This window comes from Astyanax mexicanus, chromosome 2, assembly GCF_023375975.1.
Source record: "Astyanax mexicanus isolate ESR-SI-001 chromosome 2, AstMex3_surface, whole genome shotgun sequence".
Taxonomy (NCBI): Eukaryota; Metazoa; Chordata; class Actinopteri; order Characiformes; family Acestrorhamphidae; genus Astyanax; species Astyanax mexicanus.
In genome coordinates this window covers 47,869,767-47,883,329 of record NC_064409.1, presented here as the reverse complement: position 1 = coordinate 47,883,329, position 13,563 = coordinate 47,869,767, and the positions used below count along the sequence as shown (strand labels likewise).

Here is a 13,563-nt window from a genome sequence, read left to right as displayed (position 1 = left end):
AAGAACAATACTGTGATTGCATTACTGCAATCACACTAATAATAATAATAATAAGAATAAGACTTAAGAAGAACAATACTGTGATTGCATTACTGCAATCACACTAATAAGACTTAAGAAGATCAATACTGTGATTGCATTACTGCAATCACACTAATAATAAGAAGAAGAAGAAGAAGAAGAATAAGACTTAAGAAGATCAATACTGTGATTGCATTACTGCAATCACACTAATTATGTTTTTATCTCTGTCTGGTTTCTTTAATCTGAATAACTCCTTTAACTCCTTTAACCCTTAACCTTATTAAATGTAATTAAACTTTGTTTAAACTTTTAGATGATTTTCAGTGATTATATATGTATTACCATGCTTAATGGTAACAGCAAACCAGAGCTCTCAACTGGCATTACTCAGTACTCTGAATCTTACTCAGGAGTCCATTAACATGCTAGCATGATACTTGTTAAGAGCATGGAATGCTCTCTAACAGAATTCCTGTCATTAGATTAAAAGAACTGGTGTTTCTGTTATAATGTTCTACAGTCAACTGTCTGACTCAGTTCTGGTTTTCTCAGGTGCGTCCAAAACCCATTCCCCCCAACAATGTGCCCATTGCTCCGGCTCCCCCTCCCCCCATGATGGCAGCTCCACAGCTGCTGCAGAGACCAGTCATGCTGACCACCAAGCTGACCCCGGCATTGCCTGCTTCAGCCGGTCCTATTCACCAGGTGCGCATCGTCAACGGCCAGCCAATCCCCAAAACCTCAAACGCCACGGGAGCGACCACAGCCCAGCTGACAGGCATTGTAATCAGTGGACCCATGCAAACATTGCAGATCAGCAGCTTGACCACAGACATAAAGGTGGGTTGGGTTGGTCCCTTGGGGACTTGTGTAACGTGAAATAGCAAAGTATTAATTTTCTGTTATTCTTAATAAGCCAAATGCCAGACTCAGATTAAGCCTGCTTCTAGACTAAATGGAATTTTTTATAGGTAAAACTCTTGCCATTTTGTCCACATGTTGCAATTTAGTCCAGGACATGATTTAATGCATGTCTGAAAAATCTAACTATTATTTAATTTTATACTAAGAATTAGTTTGGAAACTAATACAAATCTAGTATGTGGAACCTAAATGCTGACCCACATGCTGGTCGCCAACTAATAGATTATTTTTATTTATTAACATTTAAATTCCTCTTTTCTGATCCTCCTGAGGGCCAGCTCTTCATAACTTTTACTTTTTAATCTGAACACATCTAACCTTTTATCTATCTTTACATTATTAGACTGTGAAATCTCAGGGGGGTTCAGAGCATGTGCTTATCAGCACTCCTTCATTGCCTCTTCCTCCTCCCCCAACTCCTAAGATTAAGCGAGAGGAGAGTCCACAGGTATGTGATGCTGTGTGTTACTGCCAAACATGATTTTATTTTCATTTATTTTTATATCATTCAGTCCACACTAACACAGAGGTAAAATTTTATGTGGCTTCTAAAATTTCTTTTATTTTTTTCCCTCTAGAAACTTGCCTTCATGGTGTCTCTCGGGTTGGTGACACATGACCATTTAGAAGGTAAGTATGCTAACTACTGAGTTTGCGATTAGTTAAAGAACTCTTGCAGAGTCATGCTGACTATATTTTATGGTCGTACTTTTCTGTTGCAGAGATTCAGAGCAGGAGGCAGGAACGGAAAAGGAGAACAACAGCTAATCCTGTGTACAGCGGAGCTGTGTTTGAGCCAGAGGTCTTTTTTTTTTTGCTTTTTGCTTTCTTGTTTTTCTAGATATGACCTAATTTCACAATCTCATTGGGTTCAAAATCCTAGTAAAAGATAGACAAGAACGGTGACATCCTACCTTAATGCACAAAAGGCAACCCTGGGCCAGTCCAGAAAAAAATACAATAGTAATTAACAAAATAAGTTATAAATTCTGATATATATTAATGTGTGTTGTGATCAAAGTGGCAAACATGTATTTAATGACGATTGGCTAATATTTAAGGACTGTATCTATCAGTAGATTCTTCCTGTATTAGGAGAAATTGCTGTGTTTTGCTGCGTTTCTGTAGCATCATGTGTAAGATAAGAAATTGCCTAAGGATGTGATTTCACAATACAGCAGTGGTCACAAATCTTTAATTAAGAGAATTATCTGGATTGGATTATACTTACTAGATTACCATATAAGGAAAAGATAGGATCATTAGAAACCATTTAAGTGCATCTGTTACCATCTTGATAAAACAGCCATGTATTGACCTTCTAAATATAAGTTCTAATGGTCTACCTCCTTTCATCTCTTTAGAGGAAAAAGAGCGCTGTCACCTATCTAAACACTCCGCTCCATCAAGGGACGAGAAAGCGAGGTCTGTCACTGCATTACTCTCTGAATGACTTGAATAATATTGTTGTGTTCTTGTCAAACTTGCTTTGTGTTTTTGTATATTTGCTACCTGCCCCTCCTTCTTTCACATTCCAGCTAACTGAAAATAGATTTAGTGTGTCAAGATTAGTAACCCTCATATTGTCTGTGATTATTCCTGTTATCACTCTCTACCTCTTGCTGTCTGTACACACTTACAAAACCTTATAGAAAAACTCTACATGAATAATTTAAAGTATAATTAGAATGAATTTGTACTAAGCAGTCACGGTATGGGGTCACAGTTCAATGCATGCAGTTGCACATAAAATACATGGTGTGCATTATTAGTGTAAATACAGTAATTTTGCATTACACATGCCAGCCGGAAACAATAAGCTGTAAGCTGTTTGAAATCCATGGTATCATGGAAACTAATGGTGTTGTAGGTGTATTCCTTTAGACTTTGTCTTGTTCGGCCTGCTGCCCCTGCCCACTGAACTCTACTTTTTGTGTACTGTAACACCCCTATTTTTTTCCTATAGCTCATATTTGTCTTTAACTCACATGCTCTGTAAATTCTTCCACACTATGAGAGATATTAACTCATACTTGTGGAGGAAGTGTAGGATTTTTTTATTTGCAGTCCTTATAATCATGAGTTTCTATGGGAGGTTCATACTTTTTCCCTGCGTCTCACAACAGAAACAAACAATAAACCCTATTGACTGGATAGCATTGCATTCTTTGATTATTATCAGACTCCTTTCACAGTGTTTCTCAAAATGAGACAGGAGCACTATTGTTCAGTAACTCAGTGTGTGATCCATTATTCTTTGTACTCTTTACACATGGAAATTTAGAAGTTTCTACTAATTTAGATTTATAGTTTCTCTGTGCAAGCTCTAACTCCCTGCATGCTGCTTTTGTCGTTTAGTGCACTAACTGCTTTTTGTGCCCTCCTCTTTCTTATTATACTCTCCGTAACCGCCCCCTCCCCATTTTCATGCTAGCCAATGAGGACCCCCTTTCAAAGGTATGTTGCGACCAATGTATGTCATCTGTTTTATTTCACCTTTGTGTTTTTTTTTTTTTGTTGTTGTTTTTTTTTTTCCTTTTCCCCTTCCATCTTTTTTCTGTTTTTTTTTTCTTTTCTTTTCTTTTCTTTTCTTTTTTGTTTCCTTTTCTCGTCTGTCTCATTTCACCCAGGTCGCCCTCCCAAATACAGCAGCAGTGCGGCGGGGCCGGAGCTGGGCTGCCACCCCCTGCTCTCCCCATCCAGCAGTCACCCCGCCTCCCCAGCCGCCGAGCGGCCCGAAATCGGGGGCAACCCCCTCCCTGTCCACCCCCACTCTCTCCCTCAGCCCAGCCCCAGCTCCGGGGATGTAAGTAGCCGGAGAGGTTACGCCACTTTTCACTCCGCTCTAGAGCACTATACTCTGTGCCACAGGCTGGCCCCTACTTTATTACACTGATCCTGTTCATACTGTACTGTAGGGCAGTAAGTATAACACAATACTGCAGAACATCTTACTACCGTTCCTGCCTCGTAAGGAAACAGACTGACCTCCATGCACACCATCATCCATGTCTTTTTGTTATTTCATCTGAATGGAGCCAGCAGCCTTACAAAGTAAACAGTCTTAGTATTTGGTTCCCCATACTGATCAAAAGAAGTAATTCAAAAGCCTCATTTCCCAACTTCTTCTTCTTTCCTTGTCCCTTGCCTCTCGTGCCAGGTTCACACTACACGACTTTCAGAATCATCAGATGGTTGTGTCTTTCTCTCCACACAATTTCTTTTCTAATAACTGGAATTTCTGTAGTTGTTGTTTACACTATATGACAGACACAACACAATACAAACAAGTTCACTGACTGTAAGCAAAAAAAAAACCAGAAAAGGCAAAAAAAAAAAGAACATGGATGAGAATATGGATAAAGATAAAGTGATACCCCACCCTTGGCTTTTTTCTCTCCCTGTGTCCTGCACTTATTGGCTTTCAGTTTCGTTCAGTCTTTCAGCGAGCACCAAGTGAATGCTGATATGCCTCCAATCAAAGACTTTTGTCAATGATTTCCAAAAACAATCAGCAGCTGAAAAGTCTGGCCTAAAATCTTGTAGTGTGAACCCAGCCTTAGGCTAATGTAATCTAAATGTATATTTACAGCATAAGCATTAGACACTTTTTTAGTCATCAATTGTAACAAATACACAGTAGTCATAAAAGCAGCATTAACCAAGTGTAGATCAATTATCCAATTAATATTCACCCCACTTGCTTTATTAATCTGCCCCGCCCCCTCCTCGAGTTTTTGGTCTGGCACAAAGGGGCGGTGGTACTGACCCGTGCCGTTCTTCCTGACAGGGAGACATCCATGAGGACTTCTGCACTGTGTGCAGACGCAGTGGCCAGTTGCTTATGTGTGACACTTGCTCACGCGTCTACCACCTTGACTGCCTGGACCCGCCCCTCAAAAACATTCCTAAAGGCATGTGGATCTGTCCCAAATGTCAAGACCAGGTAAACCACATCACTCTGCTACAAAGAGCCCCAAACTCCCTGGAAAAGTTCCTGCTAACATTAAATTCAGGTTCACAGGTTTTACAGGCACATAATGATTGTTAAATAATGTTAGTTCAGTTGATCCAAAACATTCCCTTGCTGATCATTAGCAATCATACATGGCCCTTATAGTATCTAATGTAATTTAAACAAGGCTGTTTTCTCCTTTGTAAGCATCCATATGGTCTGATATTTAATGTCCTTTTGTTTCACTCATTACATAAATGGAAAATGACATCCAGCACACTTTCATTGAACATCTTTCGTTGTTCATCACTACACCTAATTGATCACTGGGGTGGGGGTTCTGTTTTCTTGTCCGAAAGGTCAGTGTTATTTGGTGATGCTTCAGTGTTTACAACAACTCTCTTTTCAGATACTAAAGAAAGAAGAGGCCATACCATGGCCTGGCACACTGGCAATAGTGCATTCCTACATTGCATATAAGGAAGGTAAAACTTGATTCTTATTGATTGCTATTAAGTCTTTGCAAGTGGGAAACAACCATATCTACGGTTATAATATACTTTGAAAACTTTCTGTTCCTTAGATACATATTTAACATTTTTTAGAACAAGGGAGTCATTTTTCTAACCTGAACTAATAATTGACATGACATCATTAGTATAAGAGTAGATGCTTTGAGTAGGGTTAATATAAAATAAGACATCATCAAATCATTGTTTGTTTTCTTTTTTAAAGCAAAAGAAGAAGAGAAGCAAAAGTTGATGAAATGGAGTGCTGAACTTAAACTGGATCGAGAGCAGCTGGAGCAGCGAGTCAAACTGCTTAGCAACTCTATAACGGTAAAATCTATAAAAATAAAACATTATCGGTACTACATTACTGCATACTACATTTGCTGTATGAAACCAATGTAGATGTCTGTACAGTAAGTAGTAGTTTCTCCCAGAGGTGGAAAAAGTACTAAAAATTTGTAATTAAGTAAAAGTACCTTTACTTCACTAAAATTCTACTCAAGTAAAAGTAAATGTACCCATCTAAAAATCTACTCGAGTAAAAGTAAAAAATTACTACGCTTAATCCCTGACCAGGAAGTTAATTTATAACTTGTAAGTAATTAATACAAATACAGTGTAGCCTTTATCCCTGGTCTTGGTTGCTTGGTTGAATATGCTAGAAATTAAAATGTTAAGAAAAATTGGAGTTGGTGTGTTACAGTAGTGTTGGGATCCACAGATCTACACTGATAAGATATCATGACATTAATACTATATAGGCAGTTAAATCCTTTTGCTGCTTATTTGGTCAGTATAGATAAATCTAATCCATACCCTTTATGAAGTAAACTTTAAAAAACATGGTGGCATTTCGTTTATGTGCTCCTTTCTTTTCTTCCTTTCAAAGAAATGCATGGAGACCAAGAACAGCATCCTGGCCCGGCAGAAAGAAATGCAGGCTTCGCTGGAGAAGGTGAAACATCTGGTTAGACTCATCCACAGCTTTAATCTTTCTCAGCCTATGGAGGTAGAGGCGTCACAGAACGACAGCGCTGAGATCAAGAGTGACGTCCCACAGGAACCTAAGGACACTGTACACGCATGTACCAATTCCTCTGGGCCTGAAGAGAACCCAACGCAACCTGGAGGTGTTCAGGTTCCGGCTACTGGCACATTGCCAGAGGTACAGGTCGAGCCTGTGGTAGGAGAGATGGCGGAGTCAGCAACTGCAGTCATCCCAGAAGCAAAGCCAGGGGATTCAGGGGTAATGGAGACCCCTAAGACAGCAGTAATTAATGAGACAAAGGTAGAAAAGGCTGTGGAGCCAATGGAGGTGACAACGGAGGTCAAACCGAACGGTGGTGTGGACTTGCAGAGCCCTGCTCTGACCCAGGCGGAGAAGAGGAGGTGTCCTGTCAACACCACTGACTCAGAAAGTACAACTCCCAGTGCTACAAACAGCAGCGAATGCGAAGAAGCGTCCAAGAAGGAGGTCGAGCAACCAAAGGACGTGGACCACAGCAACAGCACCAACAACGGCAAAACCTCAGAACCCTCCCAGCAGCTGTTGCCAGCCCCACTTAACAATGTGGAAGTCTCCAAATGATGCCCAGCCTTGTCAGATCATTTGTCTTTCTCCTAAACATTTAAAACAACTTTTACTGCACCCTGCTCTGGTGCACCAAGTTGCCAATCTATATATATATATATATATTATTCATATATATATAAACGCAAATATGTTTTTTTTCTGTGTAAGATGAGACTGTGTCAACAGTGCTTCTACATCCAAGGTGAACTATCTAGTCAAGGTTTTTATCAACCAGTGCACCCAAACGAGTGGGTGTTGAGTAAGGGGGCTTATAATAATACAGTGTCATGCCAATTAGTGGATTATTTAAAAACAAATAATAATATTATTAATAAAATTAACAAAGAACTAAGTGAGTAATAATGAAGGAAGAGGATCATTTAATATATCACATCACACCAGTGTGTGCCTGCAACAGTTGCCCTTGAAACTCATGGGGATTGTTTCTTAGGTTGTCTTATAGTTTTATTTTCTCTGGGAGGAGGGTGGCAAGGTCACACATGTCCAAAGACTGCATGCTGTGCCCACCCCCCGTAAGTCTTCAGCCAGACCTGAGAGGACCCATCCAAAACCAAAAGCTTCTTTTTTATTTTTTCCTTAGCAGGACAAGTTTTAGCAGGACAGTATTCGCCAGCATTGGGAAGCACTGAGGCTTTTAAAGTTGTTGGCATCTGTTAGACTAAATCATGACTGATTAGGACTGTAACAATGCATCTATCCATTCATCTCCCTCATGTGACCGTGTTGTCATTTCAGAGTGAGCTGTAGAAGGTAAGGGATATGGCTCAGTATAGATCCATATCGAGTATGCATACACCTCCTCAGACTGTACATCGGGAAAGCGGTAGGCAGGGCTCTATAGTGAGGTGTGGGCTGGGCTGGAGAATATGGTTCTGTGTAGTAAGTCTTGACTGCACCCTTAATGTTATAAAACATTACAGGCTCCCTATGTTGAGTAGAATAGGAAAAGGTGTCCATTTCTGAAGAGTATTTTGTCTTTTTTTATAGGAAAATGTATTCAGGTCTTCCTAGTCTTCACAAAAAAAGTGCTTTTCTGTTTCTTGAAACAGTAATTTGTTATTGAAGGTGTTAAAACGGCATACTTTATGCAAGCATCTCTCTTTTTGCAAAGAGGGAGTGTTGCATAATGAGTGTATGTTTATTTTTTTATTATTCTAAACTGCCAAATGCTTTTTTTCTAACTCCAGAATGATAGAAACATTAGCAGATTTTATGCATAGTCTAGGAAACAACAAAAGTGAAGCCCCCTTCCACCAAGTCACCTTGTATGTAAACCATACTTAACAATAATATTTCACAATTTGCTGTCTTAAACTTGAGGGTTTGATGTTTGAGCCAAATTTATTAATAAGACAAAGACAGAAAACCCTGAATTTAAAGCACAAGCTTATTGCAAATAACTAAAGCAAACGCACTAAATACTTTTTAAATGACTTTGTTACTTATGGCAAAGCTTAGTGAACTAACCTTCTGTCCTTTCCTCATCGTTGTGCTTGCCAGCGTTTCTTCAGTATGGAGAACGTGTAATGAAGCTGTGATGCTGATTTACCTTGCGAGTGGAGGGTTCCTCTGTAAGGCTTTATTTCTAATCACTTCAAGCCTTTCATTTTGCCATTTTTGAGACCAAAATATCAGACCCAAATTTGACCTGTTAGCTCCCCTTTCATATTTCTTTCTCTCATATTCATTCCTGAGTTGTTCTGGTTTAACCTGCGTCTTAATGGTACTGCACAGTTGGCACCACAAACATGTTTACATCACTTCTTCATTCCAGATTTGACATATCTTCACAGAGTCTGTCCTGAGCTTCACTTGACCTTTCCGTATTGACAGAACATCAACTATGTTTTGGAACAATAATTATCAAGACTCAAAAGTGCTTCTATTTGTTACACCATGTAAAATCTATTGCACAGTTACTTACTGCAGGACAGGCCTATATAGTTCATTCAGACTGTTTTACGAAGATGTAACCAAACAAACCTATTTACAGGTTTTTTCTTTTTTTCTTTGTCCCTCGTGTTCGTGTCGTTCGTTGTCCCTTTGAAGGCATGCTGCAGTTCCTCCACTCTACTGTGAAACACTGATCATCTTTGAGCATTCCTTTAATAAACCTATGTTACCTTCAGAGCTGGGTCTGGGTAACATGGTGACCTTTCTTCATATCATGGTAGGCTTATTATCATACTACAAAATCATGTAACCTGAAAGGGCATTTTATTTAGGGCCTTCCAAAACTGTCCTTGTCAAGCGTGTGAGAGGGTTTTGTTTCCAAATGAAACAACGTCCACTCCTTCCTGTACAGGTGCCTTTTTTACATACAGTATAATCCCCCACATTTCCTCCTCTGTGTTACCATTAGATCCCCACAGATGAGCTGAAGTAACATTTACTCTGAGTCCTCAAACTCCAGATCAGAAGCACAGCTGCAGACTGTGTTTTTACTGGGTAAATCGAGCAAATCGAGTGTAATAATGTGGTGTTGATGGCGTGATTGTCTGTCTGATTTTTCTCTGCCTGTCAGTGGACTTACTTCGATGTTTCCCATTTGCGCCCTTTTAAAATGGAAAAAAAATGTTCCGCTAAGGAGTTGCCTTAAGAGGATTTTTTGTTATGATTTTAAAATTGTTTTTAAGAACAAAAGTGTATTTATCATAGTAATTGCACAAGTTAAATTCTGTAAAAGAAACATGTTCCTTATATTGTGAAAATATAGGATTAGTCATTTTTTCAGTGCTGTCATCTGTGATGTGTTCCAAGAGTATGAAAGCCTACTTTTTTATATATATTTTGTTTTTGTTTTGGATATTTTTTGTTGAATGCAAAACATGCAGATTTTTTCAATTGTTTATGCACTTTCAGCCAAGATACCCTAAGTATTAAAGGTACAAAAAAGATTGTCACACTTAATTTGGGAAGTCATACTTTACCATCTGTGCTGCCCACCCAAGTTTTCCGAAAATCACACCTGTGCATAATGTCTAGCATCAGTCGGCCCACCATGAAAAAAAGGCCATCAAATATATATAACTTTTTAAGTCACACATTAGGACTGTTTTTGCCTGTACTTTTGTTCTTGCACACTATTCCTTAGTCCTAAATAATGACAAACAGCTCCCCTTTCTCTCTGTCTGTTCTCTCTTTCTGTCCAGAAGGCAAAACATACTTACTCAGCTGAATTCAGAATAGACTGGCTATACGTAGAATTCACAAACACCACATCCAGTCAGTTTAACATAAAAACATACAATCTTATGCAAATGTTTATAAAAATGCTTTGTCATATGTTTATAATATGCATTTGGTTTTGAGTTTATTTTGTACGTTTTTTTATTTTTGCAGAAGTGTCACTTTCCTTTTCATATTTGTGGCAGAAAATGAAAAAACAGGTCATGCATGCTGTGTGTCTTCACGAACAAATTTCTACACTTCATAATGGCATCTCTAGCAAATGTAGTTAATCAGTTACACTAAAACATTTGTGGACATTTGAGCATTTGTTTGAACAGTATTGAGAAATGGATACAATATAAGTAAACAGATCAAACTGAAGAAATGTCTTTAAATATTTTGTACATTTGTAAAATGTAATGAATCGAAAGGAACTTTTCTTGTTAGAACAGAGTTAAAACACCCTATGTACCTGAGCTGATCATCTACAGCTGATGTGCTGCATCTGATTCTAATTTTAGGCATTTTAAGTAGTAATATTTTTTTCTCAAAGGGAAATGCATTTCTATTATCTGCATTTTATAGTTAATATTTAAAAGGTGTTTCTTCAGTTAAGATTATTTAGTTATGTGCATTTTATAATATTGTTCAAATGAATATGAAATGTCAATCATTTTAAATGGCAATGGGTTTATTTTTCTTCTTTGTTAATTGTGACTGTACATGTACACAGAAATCATCCGTATGCCATCTATATTCTGCTTTTACACCACATTAGATTTTAGTTGGTTTGAACAACTGAGAAAGAGAGGGGAGTAAAAGAAAAGGAAATGTGGGCTTATGTTTTAAATGTTTATGGTTTGGATGGGGTTTGTGAGCAGGACACATTTACATTATAGAGTCTGTTTACCCAAAGAGATTGCAGTTGTACATTTTGCAGATGTACTGTTAGGAAGCCTTCTTTTATATGCATTTTAAATACATATCAGTGACATGTGGAGCCACTGTTGATTTCTGCTCTGGTTACAGCATCATGTAAGGCTGTTTTTTGTTCCTCCCCTGACATTTTCCAAAGCTGTATCATTTGTGTTTTACTATGTTCAGTAAGTGCGAGAATAGGGACCATATTTATGCAGAAATTGGATCATTCATAGACTCATTCCAGTTGTACATCTCATTATTTTACATCCTTCTAGTGATTAGATGATCCATATTCTCTTGACTGTGCATAAGATTTCTTCAGTGACTTCAATGTTTCATTGTAGTTTTAGTTATTTTTTTTTTATATACTCAGTCATGATTGTGGCCTTCTGGTATTGTTTATACATTTCATCTATACAGTTGTAACTTCCCTGGTGTTGTACACCCTTATTGTCTATTGTCTGTATGTATGTATGTATGTATGTATGTGGGGGTATGTGTGTGTTTTGTGTTTTACCTCATCTGCAGTCAACTGTTAAATTGGAGGACTTTTGTTTACGCGTGCAAAAAAAAAATCAAGGGAAAAAAAAAAAAAAACTTCCACTAATGAAACACAAAAGAGGATGCATTGTAGCGATTTGAGTAATTACAAAAAAAAAAACACGTTCACCTGGTGTGCTGAACTATGTGTAAATTGTTTATTACACAATATGAATATTTGTAAAATTGTTTGTATTTTTTCATAATAATTTTAAAAAGGAGTGTGTTTATTTTTTGACTTCTTTCTGTTACAGAGCTCTTGCTTTGTGCGTTCGCCTGACATTGTGAGTGAATCGGTTGGTTCTCTTACCTCTCTCCTGTATTTGAGCCTGTGCTGAGTTGTTTGTATGCAGTGTTTAGAAATACTGTAGGGAACGTAAGAAAACATTGATATTAGGAGCATTTGATCAATTTGTATTTATTTATTTTATCATTTTGTTAATAAATTGACCAAGAAACATAGTCTGCTTTTACATATTTTGAATGAGTAAAAAACATCTCTGTTTAATACTTTTGGGTACTGGACATTTTGGTTATCAGCAGCTATTAAATTTGTTTAATAATGTGTTACTTTATTAATGTATATTCCTTGGTGGTAGGTGCATTTGATTTCTTTTTTTAAAGATTTTGTTTTATTTACTCAAAAGGTAAATAATATGGTCATCTTCCCAAAAGAGGGACATTGCTGATTACTTACTCCAGATCCTCTTATCCTCCTTTCAGATATCCTGATTATCAGTTAGATAAATGTCAATCTTGAGACTGGAGGGGCAGAGAGTCTCTTTATTTTCTTCCCTCTTTGTGCACCTTCCATGAAAATACAACTTGTGCAGTTTGCTTTTAATGGTACCCATACAAATAAGGATGCCTTTAACAGGCTCTTTGAGCGATGCCATGTAACTGTGGTTCTTGACCTGTGGTACACAAAGCATTACAAGGTCAAAAATGTTTCTGATGATTAAAAAACAAAAGATCAAAAAACAAAAGAGGTCATTCAATGGCATGTTTAAATCTCAGGGTCTTTACCAGCATTTACCTGGTTTATGTTAAGAAAATCAGCTAGCTGTATGTTGCCACCATCAGACAAATTCCTCCAAAACTACAACTGTAGGGGGAAGGGGTAAAAAGTGTAAAAATATTTTATTCCAAGGCATTTTGGAGCATTTCAATGTCAAGTCGTGAAATATGGACATAATATAAAGAACAACTGTCAGATATACTATGTCAAAAAGTAAAAAAAATGGCAGAAATGGGAGTACAAACTGTTTGCATTAAAGTGACAATAGAAAAGTAATATATTATGTTTATAAATATGTTTAAATTTAAGGTTTCTTATTCCTACAGTACAGAAATATTATAGCTCACTTACTCAAAATAATGTGGTGGGTAAATATTTTAGCTTGGAAACTCATTGGTGGTACATGTTCTAAAAAGTTTGAGAATCACTGCTATAGATTAATTACTTTTGATTCCAGAGAGAATCGTGGTTATGGTGAGATGTTCGCCACTCAGGGCAGAAGGGGTGGTGAAAATGACAGTGGGAAAACTGGGAATGAAAAGGGCAGTGTTCTGGTCTTTAGGCTCAGTGTGTGTGGATACGGATCAGTGCAGTGAGTCTGGATTAGCCTCAGACTAAAGTTTACTGTCTGTGGTGAATCATTACTGGAATTGACTTAGTTTATAGTTTGACTGAATAAGAGTCTTAAAGAGGGCCAAACCCCTTTCAATAGAGTTTAACAGTGACGGTGTCTGTGCTGAGCCCGTGTGTGAAGCAGTTTCAGCCCGTGTCTGAGTTTTATGGCGGAGTTGAGTCTCGCTCTGTCTGAACTGACGATCAGTTTCTGTTTCCAGTCATTCTGCACGCTCGCCCCGCTCCTCCATAAACACAGCTTTCTTCCGTTTTTCCATGTCATTTCCTGTAA

The 13,563-nt window shown here is 37.9% G+C and overlaps 1 protein-coding gene and 1 long non-coding RNA gene across 7 annotated transcripts in view; one reads left to right on the top strand and one right to left on the bottom strand.

Annotated features, from left to right (window-relative positions):
- phf21ab (PHD finger protein 21Ab) overlaps positions 1-12,103 on the top strand; it is a 44,466-nt gene extending 32,363 nt beyond the window's left edge. For 5 of the 6 annotated variants that reach the window (XM_022672381.2, XM_022672380.2, XM_022672382.2 and 2 more), the window contains 10 exons: positions 577-864; positions 1,292-1,396; positions 1,527-1,578; positions 1,671-1,750; positions 2,313-2,373; positions 3,579-3,754; positions 4,739-4,894; positions 5,313-5,388; positions 5,639-5,742; positions 6,305-12,103. In XM_022672381.2, coding sequence (XP_022528102.2) covers positions 577-864; positions 1,292-1,396; positions 1,527-1,578; positions 1,671-1,750; positions 2,313-2,373; positions 3,579-3,754; positions 4,739-4,894; positions 5,313-5,388; positions 5,639-5,742; positions 6,305-7,003 — 1,797 coding nt within the window. In that variant the 3' untranslated portion in view covers positions 7,004-12,103. The remainder of the gene's footprint in view (positions 1-576; positions 865-1,291; positions 1,397-1,526; positions 1,579-1,670; positions 1,751-2,312; positions 2,374-3,578; positions 3,755-4,738; positions 4,895-5,312; positions 5,389-5,638; positions 5,743-6,304) is intronic. The other variant, XM_022672383.2, reaches the window with a different exon arrangement.
- LOC103037768 (uncharacterized) lies at positions 11,941-13,536 on the bottom strand. The gene is made up of 4 exons (XR_453278.4): positions 13,011-13,536; positions 12,678-12,746; positions 12,339-12,555; positions 11,941-12,006 (listed from the first exon to the last, which is right to left on the bottom strand). It is a non-coding gene; the product is annotated as an uncharacterized LOC103037768 (long non-coding RNA).
- Between the last annotated feature and the right edge of the window lie 27 nt (positions 13,537-13,563).